General features: G+C 41.3%; 1 protein-coding gene across 1 annotated transcript; it reads left to right on the top strand.

Annotated features, from left to right (window-relative positions):
* Nucleotides 1-250: 250 nt before the first annotated feature.
* TNMD (tenomodulin) lies at nucleotides 251-16,686 on the top strand. Its single transcript, XM_022580709.3, has 7 exons — nucleotides 251-298; nucleotides 464-595; nucleotides 9,678-9,818; nucleotides 10,029-10,130; nucleotides 13,323-13,476; nucleotides 15,342-15,508; nucleotides 15,989-16,686. The coding sequence occupies exons 1-7, from the start codon at nucleotides 251-253 to the stop codon at nucleotides 16,196-16,198; spliced, it is 954 nt and encodes a 317-aa protein (XP_022436417.1). The 3' UTR covers nucleotides 16,199-16,686.
* Nucleotides 16,687-19,022: the final 2,336 nt, after the last annotated feature.

Raw genomic sequence — 19,022 nt, 5'->3', positions numbered from 1 at the left:
AACCTTCTGTCTTTGCCATTCTGGATGGAATTCTGTGCACAGAAGTTATATACATATATGGGTATATCTATGTAACAAATTGCAGCACAGGAGCCCCCTGGGCTCCCTCAGGCTCTGGTATGACATATTTGAGCCATATAAATTCAGCTTCTCCTCTGGCATCTGTTAGCCGACTCACTTGCAACTCCACCTCAGCAGTGGTCTCTTAGTCCTCTCAAAGCAGGGAAAGAGTGCTGTGTGCTGAGAGACCATGGCAAGGAATCCTCCAGAGAACTGTGAGGACTGTCACATTCTAAATGTAAGTTGATTCATATTTTTATTCCCTTTTGAGCAGAAGCATGGCTTCACAGATTTATCATATTGCAATATGAACATTAAAAAGTGAAATCAAGTGACTTTGAATTATGGCTTGCAATTTTAAGGGCTATTGTGTATTGTTTTATTCTCTCTGTTCTTTGCTTAGGCAGAAGCTTCTAAATCCAAGAAGATATGTAAATCACTTAAGATTTGTGGACTGGTGTTTGGTATCCTCGCCCTAACTCTAATTGTCCTGTTTTGTGGGGGCAAGCAGTTCTGGCCTGAGACACCAAAAAAAGTGAGTAAATGAACATTATTATCCAGTGTTTCTGTTTTGAGTTTGATTGAATTTAATTAGTGATTGACATGTATATTACTCTGAAAATGAAAGTCATTAAGTTCTTTTTGTGTATATTTTTTGGTAGTATGAAAAACTCAGTCAAGGCTTGCTCTCTCTTTTTTGCCTAATTATTTTGGTAAAGGAAAAATATGTTTTCTGCATTTTGGTTAGTAATGATAAGATATAGAATTACCCATTCTTTTATTATGTTTTATAAGGAGTTAAGATTCCTCACAGAAGCAAAATTTTTACTGTAAGAAAAAATACTTTCCATCTTTCTTTCAATTATCTGGGCAGAAACTGATGGAAAAGTAATTATACTACCACATAAGAAGAAACCATGAGAAATGGTAGCAAAGGATTTTCAGGGATTATGTTTCTGACTTAATGAATCTGCTGTGAGGACAGGCAGCAAACTCCTTTTCAGAAGGAGCAATTCTCATACCTGAATTCATGTTTATTTGTGACTCAAAAAAGAGAACCAAAAACTCTAGAGCTTTTCAGCTTCTCACGAGCCACAGTCGTTGGTGTCCCACTGAAATAGTAATGCTACAAGGTAGAAAAGTGACACCAAGTCATTAATCACAGATATCATGCTTCTGATACTATGGTTATTTGGTGAAGCTTGGCTGCATTGTAGTTGATATTAGTGTACCTTGGTGTTATTGTTACTCCCGGGCTCACACACAGTGGCTAAGTTTAGATGTGACCCAAAGAAAATCATAGTCCCTTCATGCCAACAATTTCCATTTGAAAGAGAATTAATAAATGTACAAGCTATAAACGGTTAAGATGGTTTTCTGGCTTTGCTACATTTTTCTCTCTGCATGTGGGATGTTGTTGTTGCTACCATTATTATTAATTTGTTGTCATGGGATGCTCATTTCTATTTGATAACAGACGTAGGAAGGGAAAGGCAAAAATCCAGGAGGGAGGATAAAATACAAGAAGATAATGGATTGGTATGAACCATTAGGAGTCAAAGGAGCGATAGGAGCAGAGAGGAAAGAATATGGATCAATGAGGAAGGAGAGGCAGGGGGTGAGGAAGTGTAGAAAATAGAAAATCAAGTGGACAAGTGTCCAAAAGAAAACAGAGAAGTAAGGCATAGCCACCTGTGGATTCTTCACCTTTGCTACCATACCCACTTTCATTTAGTACTAGAGGCTACCTTATCAAGTTTAAGTCAGAGGGAGAATGAATAGCAAACTTTGTTTACTTGCTTTTTTATTTATACCTTGTTCCAGAAAGGATTTCACGCATCATCCAATGCCTATAGTTAGCCCTTTCTCTTATCTCTCCCACTGCTCTCTGCTTCTGAACTGCTTACTGTTCACATGTCTTTCTAGAGAAGCCACCTATATTCAGACTAGCAAGGTGGGCAAAGTAATTGAGATCAGGAAAGAAACAGCAAATGACTAAGAGTGCCAAGATGCATACCAATCCAATTCTGCTATTACTTAGCTAATTCCCAAGGTAACATGCTGTCCCACAAATTGAATCTTGGATCCTCTTGACAATTACAGATGGGTTAGAGGAGAATAAACCCTTTCATCCTCCATGGCCATAATGTTCTTAGCTGGGTGTAGTAGGTAGCTAGCCCTTCTGACCACCCATACATGTTTGCCTGAACAAGGGGCCAGATGGTTTTTCTAGTTTTATTTTAGCCATTGGAATTGCAAATTCTATTTTGAAAAAGTTTATGTGTTTTTCTAAACTTACAATGCTATTTGTCTCGGTGCAACTATAAATGACTAGGTGGGGACCTTGCTTTTATCTAGCAAGGTGCCAAGCTCACTAACAGAGCCCATGGTCACCTCTGCTTCTGTATTATACCGTCTTTGATTCTCACTCCAGTTCACTTTTTAATGCATTATAAGGAGCAATCCTGTGATTCCTCAAACCAAATGTAAAAATGAGTCACTGCATGCACAGAAGAGGTGAGGTATGCTACCAAATAAAGTTTATCAAGAACCAAATCTCTCAAGAAGTAATCCGTCTTAGGTTGTGATTTTTAGCAAAGGGATTCTCAGAAATGAACAAAATCATTACAAAGTAATCTGGTAAAAGACGATAAATAGGTGTCTCCTGGGGCAAGTTTTTCCACCATAAACAAAGGTTGTTTGTTCTCTGTTCCAATGGGGAGTTACAATTTACTGCCTTTGATATTTAAGTCCTGGCCTTCCCCACAAGACCAGGCTGGGTCCATTGCAAACTGAGGAACCAGCTGGAGATGTGGATGCTCCACTAAGCCCACTACCTTTAGTTCCCAGACAAAAAGCCCCAGGGAACATCTGTTGTTTCCAATGGCTAGGGCTGCCAATAAGCCTGCCTCAGAGCTGACTTATGATTGCTGGGAAGTGAAGAGTAGTCAGATTGGTCTTGGAAGAAGATTTGCAGAGGAAAAGGATCCAGGCATCTTGCACAAATTAAAGAGGCTCCCCTAAAGAGTATGGCCTGGCAAGAAACAGCAGCTAGCAGATTAAAACCCAGGCTCTTCTGGACTTTCCTTTACAAGCCTGTGGGACCTGTGGGGACTCTTGGGGCCCTTGGTGGAGAGAACCGGTGATACTGCTGTGCTTATGGATGACAGTGATGTGTTTGGCATCCCTGGACTTTCTCCAAGTTCTTAGCATTTGCTCCTCTAGCCTCCGCCACACATCCTTTTTAGTTTGCTTTTGACATCTGTTTATAATTAAGTGCTTATTTAACATTCCACATCTGGTGTTGACATTTCCATGCCAGTAATTTCCCCCCTCTTCCTTCTATTACCTCCCACCTTGGTGGGGACAAAATATCCAGATTCTCTCTTTTTTTTTTTTTTTCGGTACGCAGGCCCCTCACTGTTGTGGCCTCCCCCATTGCGGAGCACAGGCTCCGGACGCGCAGGCTCAGCGGCCATGGCTCACTAGCCCAGGCGCTCTGCGGCATGTGGGATCTTCCCGGACCGGGGCACGAATCCGCGTCCCCTGCATTGGCAGGCGGACTCTCAACCACTCCGCCACCAGGGAAGCCCTAAAATATCCAGATTCTTGATCTAAAACGGGGGGAGGGGGGAGAGAGAGAGAGAGAGATGAAAATAAAATGAAACAAGGAAGACTAACTTTGGGAGAGCTGTTTCACTCCCTTACAGGCTACAGATCCCCAACCCACAGCCACATACAGAAGCCACTTGAGCTGAATGAAAGCCAGTCCATCGAGTTCTGTATTCAGCTTTCTCAACCAAGCAGAGGACATATTCAGTCCCAGAGATTTTGAGAGAGCATCACAAGACTTCACTTTCAGGCAGTGACTGCCCAGACATCTTTGAAGCAGAGTCCCAAGAGAAACATTCTTGCTTAAAGCTCCCTGTATTACACATTAAACCTGAAACAATCAGAAATCAACTCCCCAGCTAATTCATCCAACATAGAGAAAACAAGTCAGAAAAATTCCAGCCTTTAAACCAATAGTTGATAGATGTAACACAGACCTTGTAGCCTATCCCTTCCAATCCTTTGTAGAATGAGGCAGAAGAATAATAAACTAAATTAATGAAATGCTGCACTTCCTGCCATATATAGGAACTGCCTGGTGACTTTAGGGCTATTTTGAAAGGCTAAGTCCTAAAGCCCACACAGCAATCCACAGATTCCTGGGGATGTCTCCTCAACTTCTGCATACTACCAGGATGAGATGAGAAGGGGTAGGATATGTGGGCATCCATCTGGCCTCCCCCTCACCTCAACTGCAGATGACCATTAAAAGAGTTTTACTCAAGACTGCAAGCCCAACAGCACTCTAGGCTGAAAATCTTTTGCTCAGAAAAAGCACTTTCCTGCTAAGTCTGGATCGGGCTTTCCTGTGCCTATTTCTTTAAGTTGGCCAGAGACCAACTTTCTTCACTTATCTTCACTTATCTTTTCACTTATCTTCACTTATCTTTCTTCACAAAGATACAACTTTCTTCCCCGAGTTCCCTGGGCTTTCCTACACAGCAGTTTGATAGGTAAAATGTGGGTCTGGAGAAGCACTTCATTCCCTCAAGGGAAGAGACGGAGATGGAGCTGAAACCTCTTTAGCAGGGGGACTGAGCTTCACCAGATGGTGCCACGTCAGCGTTTTTAAAAAGACTTCATTTTATTTTCCTCTCAAACCATTTCAAGAGCAAAGTCCACCCTTGTCCAGCCACTGTCACGGGTTAGCTCTTGGTCTCGGCTGCCAAGGGGCAGCATCGATTATGTAGAGTAGGACTCCGGCTACTAGGGGCACATTCGTATTCAGTCTCTTCATTCTCCTAAGGCATTTGCTGGGCAACTTATTTGGTACCAGCCAGAAAAAACCTAGGTCTTCAAAGGGAGCTGTCCTTCAGTGGCTGAGAGTGGGATTGGGGCTACTGTAGGGAAAGCGGCCCAGGAAATCAACAGGTAGTAGCAGTCCAACGGTTCAACCTGACAGGTGTTAGCCAAATCTGAACAGAATTGATTTGGTCAAACTACTATATATAAAATAAACAACAAGGACCTACTGTATAGCACAGGGAACTATATTCAATATCTTATAATAACTTATAAGGGAAAGTAATCTGAAAAAGAATATATATATTATTATATAAATTATATATCTGGATAACTGAATCACTTTGCTGTACACCAGAAACTAATACAACATTGTAAATCAACTACATTTCAATTTTTTAAAAAATTGATTTTGTCAACTATTCAACATTGCATTTGGCAATGGGTGAGAGATAAAGATGGGAACTGAGCCTCCAGAGACACTTGGTGACTTGTCCAAAGTCACACAGCTTGTAAGTGGCAGAGTTGAGGCTAAGACTAGAACCTGGTCTAGAGAGTCTTTTCACTATTCTTCAGCTGCATTTAAGAATAAGGAGTGGTGAGGTTAGTGGGTAGGGAGAAACTTCCAAGCCAGCTTGAGGATCTAGATCAGGGCTCCCCAACCCCCAGCAGGTACTGGTCTGTGGCACCGGGTGGTACAGCAGGAGTTGAATTACCGCCTGGACCATCCTCCCCCCACCCCCGGTCTGTGGAAAAATTGTCTTCCACGAAACCGGTCCCTGGTGCCAAAAAGGTTGGGGACTGCTGTTCGACATGAAAGAAATGGGTTCTTTTTCTTTTTGAAAAAGAGGAATGTCTGTGCTGCCTATGCCAGTTTTTTTTCAGGACTGAGAACTGGTGACTGAAGATGCAGGAGTCCAACTTTGCATAAGAAACAATGTGTCTGCTCTGTGTTGGTTAAAGAAATACCCAGAGGCCCTTTAATTCCCACAGGCTAGGTTGGTAATAATATAATACAATGCATTCCCTTCCTTTCCTTCCAGCCTAACACCTGCTAGCCAGCTCTTCTGAGCATGTATTTCACCTTTGGAGAGTGTACCTCATAAACAGACAGTAAGAAATGAAGGTGGAGAGAAGAACATCTAGATTAATCATAGGCTTCAAAAAACAAACCTAAGCCAAATGTCCTCAAATCCCTTTCAGGACAAGCTAAAGCTACCTGCCCCGAAACAGATCCATCACACTGAGGTCAGAGGCAGCTTTACTTTTTATAAAAATCTTTCTTTTCTGATCTCAGAGATGGTCACAAATTGAGGCCAGAAAACACAGCAAACTGTGAAAGGAGGATGTTAGGGCTCATTTGCTGCCTGAGTGGAGAATTTAACTGGACTGAGGAAAGAATTCCTGAGCAGGGAAGAGAAATGAGCTTGTGTTCTCTCCACGTTTTGTCAGTGTGGTCTTCTTACATCCCTCACTCCTTGGGGTTCACCATGTATCTATCTCGTTTTACTTCTGAGTCATATTCCACCCATTGGTTTACCTGTCCAACGCCAGTGTTCTGGACCTTCATAGTTGAGACCAGCCTTATGTGTGGATGGAGTGGGAACCCATTTGAGTGCTGCTGCAAAGATGCCCTTGCCCTTAATATATCTCTTATTCCTGGTGCCATTGTGCTTAAAAACCACCATTAGTAATTCATTCCTTTGAGTTAAGTATCGCACTCATTTTTTTTTAACAGACAAACACCCATCACTAATACCTTAGTGTGAGATCAGTTGTCAGATTGATTTCTTCTTTGATATAATGTACCTGAAGCACCATGAGATTCCTAGATGTCTAGATAGGAGACAGAGGAATAGGGGGAGATGGAAAGAGGAGGAAGGGCTACGAAGGTACAAAGAGGGCAGGATATAAAAAGAACAGAAAAGGGAAGCTAGAAGCACCAAAGATTAACTTGCCCTAATGTGCCGGTTTGGTGGAAGTGTACTTCTCATCATACTCTGTCCTTCCTGGAATAAAGCTGAGTTGGAGGCAGTCTGAGATGAACTACTGGGAGCCCACTCACACTTCTCACAGACCGGTCATCCTTCTCTGCTTTAGTTTGCACCTGGGGTGGACAAAACCATTTATTTCCTCATCTCCAGAAAGACCCTCAGCCCCTGAGCCAATGAGCTTAGTAGACAGAAAAGTACTTCTGAAGCCAAAGACATGAGTTCAGTCTTCATATGGGCCAGTGAAGCTTGCATAGCCATTACCCAGGCAATGTGCTCCACAGGGACCCGGACGAGACAGTATGTCTGGATTTGCTCAAACCCATCCCTAAGCAGTCCAAAGTGGGCCACCAGCATCATCTTCCTAGACAAAGGACAGTCTGTTCCAAAAGGGCACCTTTGATAGTGAATTCCATCTGAGTGAATATATACCTCCCTACCCCCCACCCAGATTTTACATATAAATGAAGTCATTCTGAGCCCACTACCATTACAACCAGAAAGGCAACATGCTAGTGAATGAATACAATCAGAATGGACCCCTCCTCCCCTACCAAAAAAAAAAAAAACCTCTTTGAAAGAATGCTGAAAATAATCAAGATCTGCTGAGCTTGGCAGTTTCCAATAGTTTTCATCTAGCAAGGTGTCCAAGTGAAGTGCATTGCCAACAGTGCAGGAAAACTCATTCCACAAAAGTACACTGAAATCCTAAATGTCACCAGTATGGTTCCACAGTCTTCTACCAATGATTGAAAATACAGCCTGTATTTTCCCTTTTGCCCAGGTAGGCAGTGTTCCAACTTCCCCTAGTCTCTAACCTCATTTTTCCGTGCAATAATCCATCAGTTGTGCTACTGATGAAACAAACACCCCACCCCACCCCCAATGACTAGTGGTGTCGACATTTGTCTCAACAATGGATAGTATTTCTAAAGAAATTCCCCCCTGTTGGGAGATCTGACAAGGCTGGATCTGAAGTAGATGCCTCTCTCCTCTACTTAGGTCAGGCCCACTGAGAGCTCAATTTGTTGCCATAGGTAGAAGTTTCTCAAGCTGGCTGCAGAGCTGGGACTGAGGACAAATTTATAACTAGAAGCAAATAGCAAGTCTAAAGGAATTTTCTACCTGTCACAAAGCAGGCCAGACTTGCTGTGTTAACTCTGCAGTTGCTGGAAAGTTCTAAATACTGTTTTCCTTCCCCTTTTAAAATATGGTCTCTTAAAAGACCTTGCCAATGCTCAAAACCTCTCTTTAGGAAGATGAGAATTTGCTATTGGTGGGGAAAAGGTGTTCAATATATACTTCAGCTCTAACCATGTCCAAGGCACTGTAGGGCAGCAAAAAGGTAAATGACATTGTCTCTTGTTTTCCTATTCAGCGACTACATCAACTTTTCACACTTGAAGTAATATTGCTTCTACAAACCCTTCCAATTTGTTTTTCTACTTGAGGTGGGGAAAATTTGACCAGGTTATACTAACATTCAGTCACAGATACCGGCAGACATTAAAAAACAACCCAACCCAGCACAAGCAATACAAGACTGCCACTGGGAACAGTATCATTAGAAAGCAACAATGGCCCTGTAGATGACTTGCTTTTTCAGGTTTTTAGTTTACCAAATGTTTTTCATAAGGAAAAATGAGAATGAAAAAACTCGATAGCCAAAGGCCTCCTAACAACAGGGATAAGATAGACTTCCACATGGCACCATCAGGTCTGGCCTGGTTTGTGAGAGGTAACAAATTCCTTTAGGTTACTTATTTGCTTCTAGCTATAAACATGTCCTCAGTTATAAGTAATGGGCTTATTAATAGACTGGGATACTCTATGGGACTGGTCCTTTTGGCCCTTAGAAAAATTGTCTTTTTTAGAGGGTAGGAGAGAGTCTGGGGTTTTGTTTCAACCACTCAAAAGCAACCTGATATGCAGCTTTGCCAAGGCGATCTTCTTGGGAGACTCCATATTACATAGTGCATATTACAATTCACAGCTGTTGAATTCTATATGCAGGAGAATCTGGAGAACTCGAAGTCAGCTGAATCGGGTTTGGAAAAGAAACATCAGGAATCAACTGAATGAATTTGGTTAGCCCATAACAGAAAAGGTTAGGGGAAGGCAGTAAATGTTTCCTGGAGCTTAAAGGACAAAAGGAAGCCATTGAGGTCAGGGTAAGACGATTATCTAATGTTCACCAAGGAGAATGGTCTTCAGAGTTTTCAGAGTCTAAAAAGTACAGATCCAAGACTGTTGAGACAATATTAAATGCCTGGATGGATAAGATAAAGAGCAATGCCTAAGCATTCTAAATCTGTTCAAATCTCTTTCTCAGCCCTAGTGAATTTCACAGCGAGTAAGTGGGTGACTACTGAGTACTTAGAAAGGGAAGTGGTAGCTTAAAGAAGCCGTATAGGTTTTTGGTGATTCCTCTGCTTACCACAAGTGGAAAACACCTTACAGGCTGCTTGCAAAATATCATTTGCTATTTAGTCAAGGCTGCCAAGAAAACTGTTGGAATTCTTAGTAATTAGTTCAGCAACTTGGCTTGAATACAAAATACTGGCTCTGAAGGGATCCCCATATCAGCTCCAGTGCCAAGAAACACCTCACTTTAATCTCGAGTCTCAGAGAATTCCCAACGGCAAGCTGCTGAGATGGTACCTCTCTGCAAAGGCTCTGGAAAAAGAAGGTGCTCCAGATATTACCCAATTAAAGTGTCTTGTGAAGGGACATACTGAGTATCTTAGAGCTTGTTTTCCTCTGTTCTCCCAGACATATGACATGGAGCACACTTTCTACAGCAATGGAGAGAAGAAGAAGATTTACATGGAAATTGATCCCGTGACCAGAACTGAAATATTCAGAAGTGGAAATGGCACTGATGAAACATTGGAAGTACATGACTTTAAAAATGTAAGTTGGATATTTTCCCTCTAAAGCTTCCCACTTAAAATATTAGAACATTTGAGTCAAGTTAAAAATAGCCTGTAGCCTCCATTTAATTTATAAGACAAAGCTTTCCCTTTGAATTCAAATTTTGCCAGCCTGGGGCCCTGACAAACCATGAAACTCATTAATTGTGGCTATTTCAGGAAGTTTTGTTATTTTTTGTCTGTTTTATAGGGATACACTGGCATTTACTTTGTAGGTCTTCAAAAATGCTTCATCAAAACTCAGATTAAAGTGATTCCAGAATTTTCTGAACCAGAGGAAGAAATAGATGAGGTATGTAAGAAAAATAATAGTAATAGTAAAAGCCATAATTTATTGGGGGCTAACTCTGTGTCAGACATCGTACTAAATGCTTTACCCTCATTTGATTCTCACAACAACCCTATAGACAGGTACTATTATCATCCCCATTTTCAGATGCAGACCAAAAAGTGACTTGTCCAAGGTTACACAGCTAGTGCTGAGCAGATTGGGATCTTGAACTCAGGCCTTTCAACAAACCTAAAGTTCATGCTTTTAAGTCCAACGCTGTACTTTTATACCCGGGTAACCATTATGTACATTTGCTTCCAAACCAAAGATTTCTGGTAAAAGGGGTGAGCCGGAGGAACAAAACCAATCCTGCCAAAGATAAAGTCCTGAAAAAGAGTCCCAAGGCCACCTGGATCCTTGCCACTTTTGTTACGCTGTGACATTCACCTATTCTAAAGATTTTAATTCAACACTACTATATATAAAATAGATGACCAACAAGGACCTACTGTATAGCACAGGGAACTCTACTCAATATCTTGTAATAACCTATAGGGAAAAAGAATCTGAAAAAGAAAAAATATATATACATATATATATATATATAAAATATAACTGAATCACTTTGCTGTATACCTGAAACGAACACAACATTGTAAATCAACTATACTTCAATAAAAAGTTAAATGAAAAAAGATTTCAGTTCATTCACCTTACCATTTTATGCTGGGCTGCTAATAGAATAATCCACCTTTAACATATCACTAGGAAAGACAAAAGTAAAGAAGGTGAGAACTACAGTATAATACAAATTCTCTGAAAGCACACTCCCAGGCCATGGTGAGGTAACCTAGGGCAGCGGTCCGCAACATTTTTGGCACCAGGGACCGGTTTCATGGAAGACAATTTTTCCACGGACTGGGGACAGGGCATGGCTCAGGCGGTAATGCAAGCGATGGGGAGCCATGGGGAGCAGCAGATGAAGCTTCACTCGCTTGCCCGCCGCTCACCTCCTGCTGTGCAGCCAGGTTCCTAACAGGCCCAGGGGTTGGGGACCCCTGACCTAGGGCACCAATGCAATTGCTGAATGGCCGCTATAGGCCTAGTGGGAGATGGAGGATTATTGCCTAAAATACAGCCATCGGTAAGGCCCAGGAGACTTAATTTTTCCCTGAATATCCTGACTGTAATTATGGTATGCTGCTATCTATGACAGCCTACCTCCACTGTAGCCAGAAGAAACAAATATTGGGTCGGGTTGATTTGCTTTAGTGTTTAACTGGCAAATCTAAACTGAGATTATGCCAATGGCACAGTGGCCACTCTATATACTGCAAATACCTCTTTCATTTTCTTCTGTCTCTCCCAGGTTCTTTTTCACTTTTCTCCTGCCCAACTCTCTCCATGTTAATTTTCATCTACCCATTTATCTTTTTCTTTTACTTTTCTTATTTTGGGGGGTGAGGTGGTATGGGGATCACTTTTTTCTTTCCATTACCCAAGTCTCAGGGTTGTCACTGGCTCCCACAGACATGATATTAGTCTCCTCATGTCCAGAGAAGTTACAGACCCTGGTTCCTAGAATTTCTAAGAAAAAGAAGATTTCCCCCAAAGACGATGCTCTGCTCCCAAGGTCTATGGCAAGTGAAAAGTTTTGGAGATTTTTTTTTAATAAGCCTAATTTGGATGCATCTGAGGAACAGAACAACTTCCAGGATATTAGGGGCAAAAGTAAGATGAAAGGAGAATCAAGAAGATAAAAAGCTATTATACCCAATATCATATGCTGCTTTTTACAGAAAATAATGTAAGCATTTGAGTAGGGCCAGCCAGCAATGACTTCCCAAACTGATACAACAAGATTTATTTTTCTGAAAAAGTTAAAGGCTGGGACTTCCGTGGTAGTCCAGTGGTTAAGACTCCGTGCTTCCACTGCAGGGGGACTAAGATCCCACATGCGGCATGGCAAAAAAAAAAAAAAAAAAAGTTAAACTCATTTTGGCCCAATTTATTCTTCAGTTAATATTGTCAGATTGTCTAAATACCACAAGTATTCATCTCATGATAGTGAAATTGCTTTATCTTCAAGAAAATCCTATTTTTTTTAATTCAGGCTACAGATTTTTTTTATGAGACAAATTTGTGGTCCTGAATGACAAAAACCCTCTTATTCTGCACTTCCCTCACCACTGTATCCTTACTTTGTACATGTTAAAGATGCAGAGCAGGTATATAAATAGCCCTGATTTTGCTAACAAAGCTAGTCAACGTACCAACCTCATTTTATACAGTCCCTTTCAATGCATCCCAAGTCTTTACAGACTCAAGGGCAAAGGAGCTAAGATGAGACTTTTAAGTGACTAGGAGAAAAATTATACAAAGCCATATTTCAAAGAATAAAAACACTGAAATCATAAAGCTAGAAAGAAACAAAAGAGAAAAGGAAAAACCTTATTAAAAGTAGGGGAAAAAAATGTCAAAGCCCAGGAGACAAATGATTAAGAGCTAGGTACACAAGACAACTACTTCCAACACTAGAAACAGAAGAGAAGGGGGCATTCTTGACAATATAAGAGAGGCTGCCTAAACAAAAAACATTCTGTGAGACAAATTCTAAGCATCTAGAATGAAAGGAGTAAAATAGTAGTAAGGCCAGTGAAGTCACAAGTTAGACCTGACTTTGAAACAAAGTATCTTTGGTACTACAACTATACCATTAACACACAGTCTTGTAAAACCAAAATATTAGGTTCTGTTGCTACTTAAGTGATTTCACCAGTTTGGATTATAGGAGTGTTTTTCAGCTTGAGATCAAATTCAGCTTGCAATCCTAGTCATAAACCTAAAACAAGGCAGGCACTCACAACATCCATTTAAAAGAAAGGAAACAAATGTAAATCACTCAAGGTTCCAGAAGCCCAAATTAAAACATACATGGCCCAGTGGGAGGCCCAGAAAATGATGGAAAGCCTTCCTGACTTTAAGGGAAATGGTAGCCGAGAAGGCTCCTGTTTCAGTGAGCAGCCCTACTGTTAGATGGGAGAGGGAGGGACCAGTTGTTAACTCTCCCAAGGGCATCTACTTCACTGAGAGCTCTGGGACTGGAATTATTATTCAGACTCGAAATATGGTATTTTCCAGGATCCCATAATGTCTCACTCATTTTATTAATTTCTCTGCCTATCCCCACCCTGAACTACTTTCTTCTCTCAGAATGAAGAAATTACCACAACTTTCTTTGAACAGTCAGTGATTTGGGTCCCAGCAGAAAAGCCTATTGAAAACCGAGACTTTCTCAAAAATTCCAAAATTCTGGAGATTTGTGATAATGTGACCATGTATTGGATCAATCCCACTCTAATAGCAGGTATGGCCTCCTTCTCCTCCTCCTCCTCTGTTTTCCAAAGTCAGTAACATTTCCAGCATTCAGAGACTGCACTTCTAGGAAAACAAATGATCAGCTTATATCTTCTTACATGAAACTGTATATGCTGACTGCCAGTGAGGAGGGAATTTTTCACAGCCAAGTTATAAATCAGATAAATTAATGCTGACAGGCTTTTTAATATCCCAGCAAAGGTAATGCCACCTTAATGTGAGTAGTGATAGTGAAAAGCTAATCTGTCTCTCTTTGCACATCTATATTCATTGCAGTCGAGCTACCAGACTATGGCTCAAACCACTGTGTACCCAACCCAAGAACAGAGGAGAGAAGAGCCAAAACAATGCTCTGTTGTCTCAAGAAGGATTTTCTATGTCAAATGGTGGCATCTTCCTCGGATGATAGGACAGTCACTGCAATACAAATTTCTTTGTGGCTATTTTAGGAACCAGTATAAAAGTAATTGGGTGCTAACGGTCCAGAGTAAAAGACTCCAGCTCTCAACTTCCAGTCAGCCCATAGAGAGGGCAAAGTCCCTGGACATCTTATTCTGCCCACCTAGTATAGAATTTGGCCTCCCTCATTCTGGACAGCATAGATTACTACATTTCCCAAGAGAGAATGCTCTAACCAATGCGGGCATCTATTGGTACTCTTTGGCCTTAAAAAAAGGCAACAAGGGGGCTTCCCTGATGGCGCAGTGGTTGTGAGTCTGCCTGCCGATTCATGGGACACGGGTTCGTGCCCCGGTCTGGGAGGATCCCGCATGCTGCGGAGCGGCTGGACCCCTGAGCCGTGGCCGCTGAGCCTGCGTGTCCGGAGCCTGTGCTCTGCAACGGGAGAGGCCACGGCAGTGCGAGGCCCACGTACCACAAAAAGAAAACAAAAAAAGCAACTAGGGACTTCACTGGTGGTGCAGTGGTTAAGAATCCGCCTGACAATGCAGGGGACACAGGTTCGATCCCTGGTCCAGGAAGATCCCACATGCCACATGCGACAGAGCAACTAAGCCCGCGAGCCACAACTACTGAGCCCTAGTGCTGCAACTACTGAAGCCCATGCGCCTAGAGCCCGTGCTCCTCAACAAGAGAAGCCACCGCAATGAGAAGCCCACGCACTGCAAGGAAGAGCAGCCCCCGCTCCCCACAACTAGAGAAAGCCCACTCGCAGCAACAAAGACACAACCAGCAAAAAAAAAAGCAACTAAGTGCAATTACTACAACTTCTGCTTCAACATTCTTCTCCTGAAGGACGTTAGTGGAAATCATGATGAAATCTGAATAAAGTCTGTAGTTTAGTTAATTGTATTGTACCAATGCTAATTTCTTAGTTTTGATCATTGTACCGTGGTTATGTAAGATGCTAACATTAGGGGAAATTGGGTGAAAGGTATACAGAAACTCTGTACTATCTTTGCAGCTCTTCTGTAAATCTAAGATAATTTCTAAATACCAAGTTTAAAATTTTTTAAGACAGGAAAGAGAAGGGATGAGGAAGGAGGACAGAGGGCACTGAATCAAACCAGGCAACCAAACAAATATTTACTGAGCACCTGCCGTGGGTAAAATCATTGTGGGAGACACCAAAGTCCCCTGCCCTCAGTTTTTAATTTAATATGCTAATAAGGCAAAGCAGTAAGTGATGCCAAATGAGCAAAGAAGTCTATGTACATGGGAATGGTCAAATTTCTTTTGGAAGATCTCCGTAAGATATCAGCTGCAGGAGCTTGGAAAAGTGGTTCATTCACGCCTAAATGATGGCAGTGAGAAGACACAATGAAAATCTCTATCCCCAAATGCTAGTTCCCCAAGCAAAGCAGTTGTGTCACAACTTTGTGTTTATTACCTTAGTTTCAGAGTTACAAGACTTTGAGGAGGATGGTGAAGACCTTCACTTTCCTACCAATGAAAAAAAAGGCATTGAACAAAATGAGCAGTGGGTGGTCCCTCAAGTGAAGGTGAAGACCCGTCACACCAGACAAGCAGCAAGCGAGGAAGAACTCCCAATCAATGACTATGTGAGTTCTGTTCACGTTTTTCTTGTTAGGGGAAAAACAAAGAGCCTTCACAAAACTCACTACCCCTCAGATCAAAGTCACTGAAAGGATAATGGTCATTGTTTTAAGAAAAAAATATTTAAGAAGCTTGGAATCCCTAGAAGACTCGTTCAAAATCAATCTTGTCAATCTCCTGTAATATACAATAATGGAAAGGAATATGAAAAAGAATATATGTATAACTGAATCACTTTGCTGTACAGCAAAAATTAACACAACATTGTAAATCAACTATACCTCAATAAAGTTGTTCTAAAATTTTGTTAATTAAAAAAAATAAAATCAATCTTGATCTAATCCATTGATGTATCTCCAAGATCAGGCTCAGGAACTTAATTGCTCACCAGTCCCCAACTCCTATAGTCTTATACTCCTCCCCAGCTTGGCAGACCTCTTCCTAGTGAACCTGCCCCCTCCAACACTGGCTTCTTCTTCTTTCAGACTGAAAATGGAATAGAATTCGACCCCATGCTGGATGAGAGAGGTTATTGTTGTATTTACTGCCGTCGAGGCAACCGCTACTGCCGCCGCGTCTGTGAACCTTTACTAGGTTACTACCCGTATCCATACTGCTACCAAGGAGGGCGGGTTATCTGTCGTGTCATCATGCCTTGCAACTGGTGGGTGGCCCGCATGCTGGGGAGGGTTTAATAGCAAGTCTGAGCTCAAGTGCTTAAACTTCTGGCAGCCAACATATAATAAATGCATGCTATTCAATGAATTTCTGCCTATGAGGCTTTTGGCTCCTGGTAGCCAGCACTCCGGAATTACTTGTAGGTAATTCTTCTCTTCATGTTCTAATAAACTTCTACATCATCATTAATGGCCTGATTGCTGCTGAACACACTGGGTAAGTGTTTGTTAAGAATATTCCCTACAACTGAAATGGAGCAGATCCATCTCACATGGAAGACAACAATAAAAACTTGCATTTCGTCAGGTTTGGGGAGTAGAAAAGGGCAAAGCATAAGGATTCTCAAATACTGTATTTTACTAGGCTGTATTGAGAAAGTGGAAATAGGGGCTGATGACAAAATGACCCCATAACTGATGCATAAAAAAAGATGTGTCCTTTTGTGCATACCCCAGTGTCTAATTATGTGAGAGACATATTGTGGACTTGCTTAAGCATCTCTTAGGCCACTGGACAGGCAGTGAGTCACAGCAGGCCAACACTAAAATATTCCAAGTGCTCAGACTCAGCAAAGGAGAAAGCTAACCTAACAAAAAGTGTCCCAGGCTCTCCTCCTGTGAACAAGAACTCAACTTTGGACAAATTCAATACTTTGTAAACTTCAGGTATGACTTCTCTTTTAGATCAGTGTCTGGTTACATAACTTTCCAAGGCAATAACCTGGAAAACGGGGACCCATAAATATCATTCACAGAAACAGGCATTATAAGACATTACTGAAGTGAGGAGTCAAACGGGATTTTGTTTTTCCTCCAAAACCACAAGAAACTAGCGGTATGGCACTTTCTTAAAAGAAGGGTAAGGCCTAGTTTTTGATCACCTGATACTTTGCTTGGGAATAGGAAAAGGGGCAAAGCAGAGAGGAGAAGAAGTGGTTAGAGGGTAATGTTAAACTTGGAGTCCCAGCCAGCTCTAGTTTCAAAATTCTTGTTATACCCATCTGTCACCCCTTCTAGTTTCATTGGAAGGTAGCCCCTTCATTGCTCAACTTCAAAGTTATTGTGTCATGAAAATATCTGTCTGGCACTTTCCATTTTCAACGAGTAAAATCTTCAAGATGCCTGTGGTGCAGGAGTCATTTTCCCCCACTGAACAGTTGAGGAAGCAAATAGAAGCAGATTTGCCCAAGGCTGAGTTAAGATTAGCCAGTCACTAACTCATAATTAACATACATGCCATACTTAGATTACCAATTTTCACAGGATGAGAGCACAATAAAATATATCTAACAATGCAACGTCACTGAAAATATTTTCTTTCTTTATTCATGATTTAGAAGACATATGAAAATTTTGGAATACTTCATTTACCATAATGGGCATTAATTTGTAGTTGAGATAGAAAAATGTAAAAGATAGGAGATTAATTTGATGTTGTATGACTTTACAATGTTCTCTATCATTTTTAAATAAATTTTTCGTTTTTAAGATTGACCAATAATTTTAAGTTCCTGAGACACTCAATTTGATGCAGTCTACATTGTACTATATATACTACGCTCTGTAGGGGATACAAATGAAGTAGAAGGCATACTCCTTATTGCCCAAGAAAAATAAGATGCCCAAGTATACAAGCCCATATACAGAAACTTATACACAACTAACTGCAGTTGTATATGGCATGCTATATACATGTGTGTGTGCACAATCACACACACAAGAATTATAGAAGTTTTCATATCACATGTGAGGGCCAAAGGTTCCTACTCACATTAATTGAGGAAGCATTTCTTGTTCAAATGCGATACCTTGACCTCCACATAATCTCACACTGGGAAAATGTGGATCCCCTTAATGAAGTAGACCATGAATTTCAAAAGAAAATACAAGGACATGCTAAAAAAAAAATCACATCATCTCACACTTAGGGAAAAAGAAACCAAAACAGCAAACAAACAAACCCAAACACATGAGTCTGTCACTTCATATAGGCCTAGGCCAGGTTGGACAAGAAGAAAGTATGGTATCGCTCTCCCATCATAGACTTTTGCCCCTTATTCAAGGCATGCGCAGATAGACTCCTTATATCATGCCTTATACTTCCCTCAGACCAACCCCACTGAAGCTAGAGTTTCCTCTGTTCCTTCCACCACCCTTCCCTAAGGCCAGCCTCTCATCACAAGGAATCATGCCAAAGGAGCTCCGACCTCCCAGGCCAGAGACCTTGCAGTAGTTTTTTTTTTTTTTCCCTCTGATCTTTTTTTTTTTTTAACATCTTTATTGGAGTATAATTGCTTTACAATGGTGTGTTAGTTTCTGCTTTACAACAAAGTGAATCAGTTATACATATACATATGTTCCCATATCTCTTCCCTCTTGCGTCTCTCTCCCTCCCAGTTTTAATGTATCCCTGTCTTCCACTCCAGTCGCTCACCAAATACTTCCAGCTTGTCCTCTTAAACCACCCCTCAATTTATGCTCTGGTCCAGGTCACAGGTTATTTCTTTGCACAGCTGTTACAACCTCCTCCCTGCTGAAGTTCCCAGGCTACAGACTGAAACGAGAATAAATGCTTTTACACAAAGTTGATTTTTCACTTATAGATTTTATGAATGCCATTTCCTTCTCTGAAAGTCCATAATAGGTACTTACTACATTAAAGATCAGGCCTCACCTGCAATCAAATAGTCCTTCCTCAAACCACCCTTAACCACCATCCCACATCCCTTTTAACTTCCTACTACCCTACCCTCCCCCTTTGCTTATCTCAGGTACATTAGCTTCATGCTCTATTTGTGCAGTCATCCCACCTCCTTTACAGAGTTTTCTCTCACTAATTGGA

Source organism: Delphinapterus leucas, chromosome X (genome assembly GCF_059928025.1).
Source record: "Delphinapterus leucas isolate spDelLeu-1000000601 "Yukka" chromosome X, BTC_Dleu_Yukka2, whole genome shotgun sequence".
Taxonomy (NCBI): domain Eukaryota; kingdom Metazoa; phylum Chordata; class Mammalia; order Artiodactyla; family Monodontidae; genus Delphinapterus; species Delphinapterus leucas.
The sequence above is the reverse complement of the archived record's forward strand: the minus strand, read 5'-3'. Positions and strand labels throughout refer to the sequence as shown.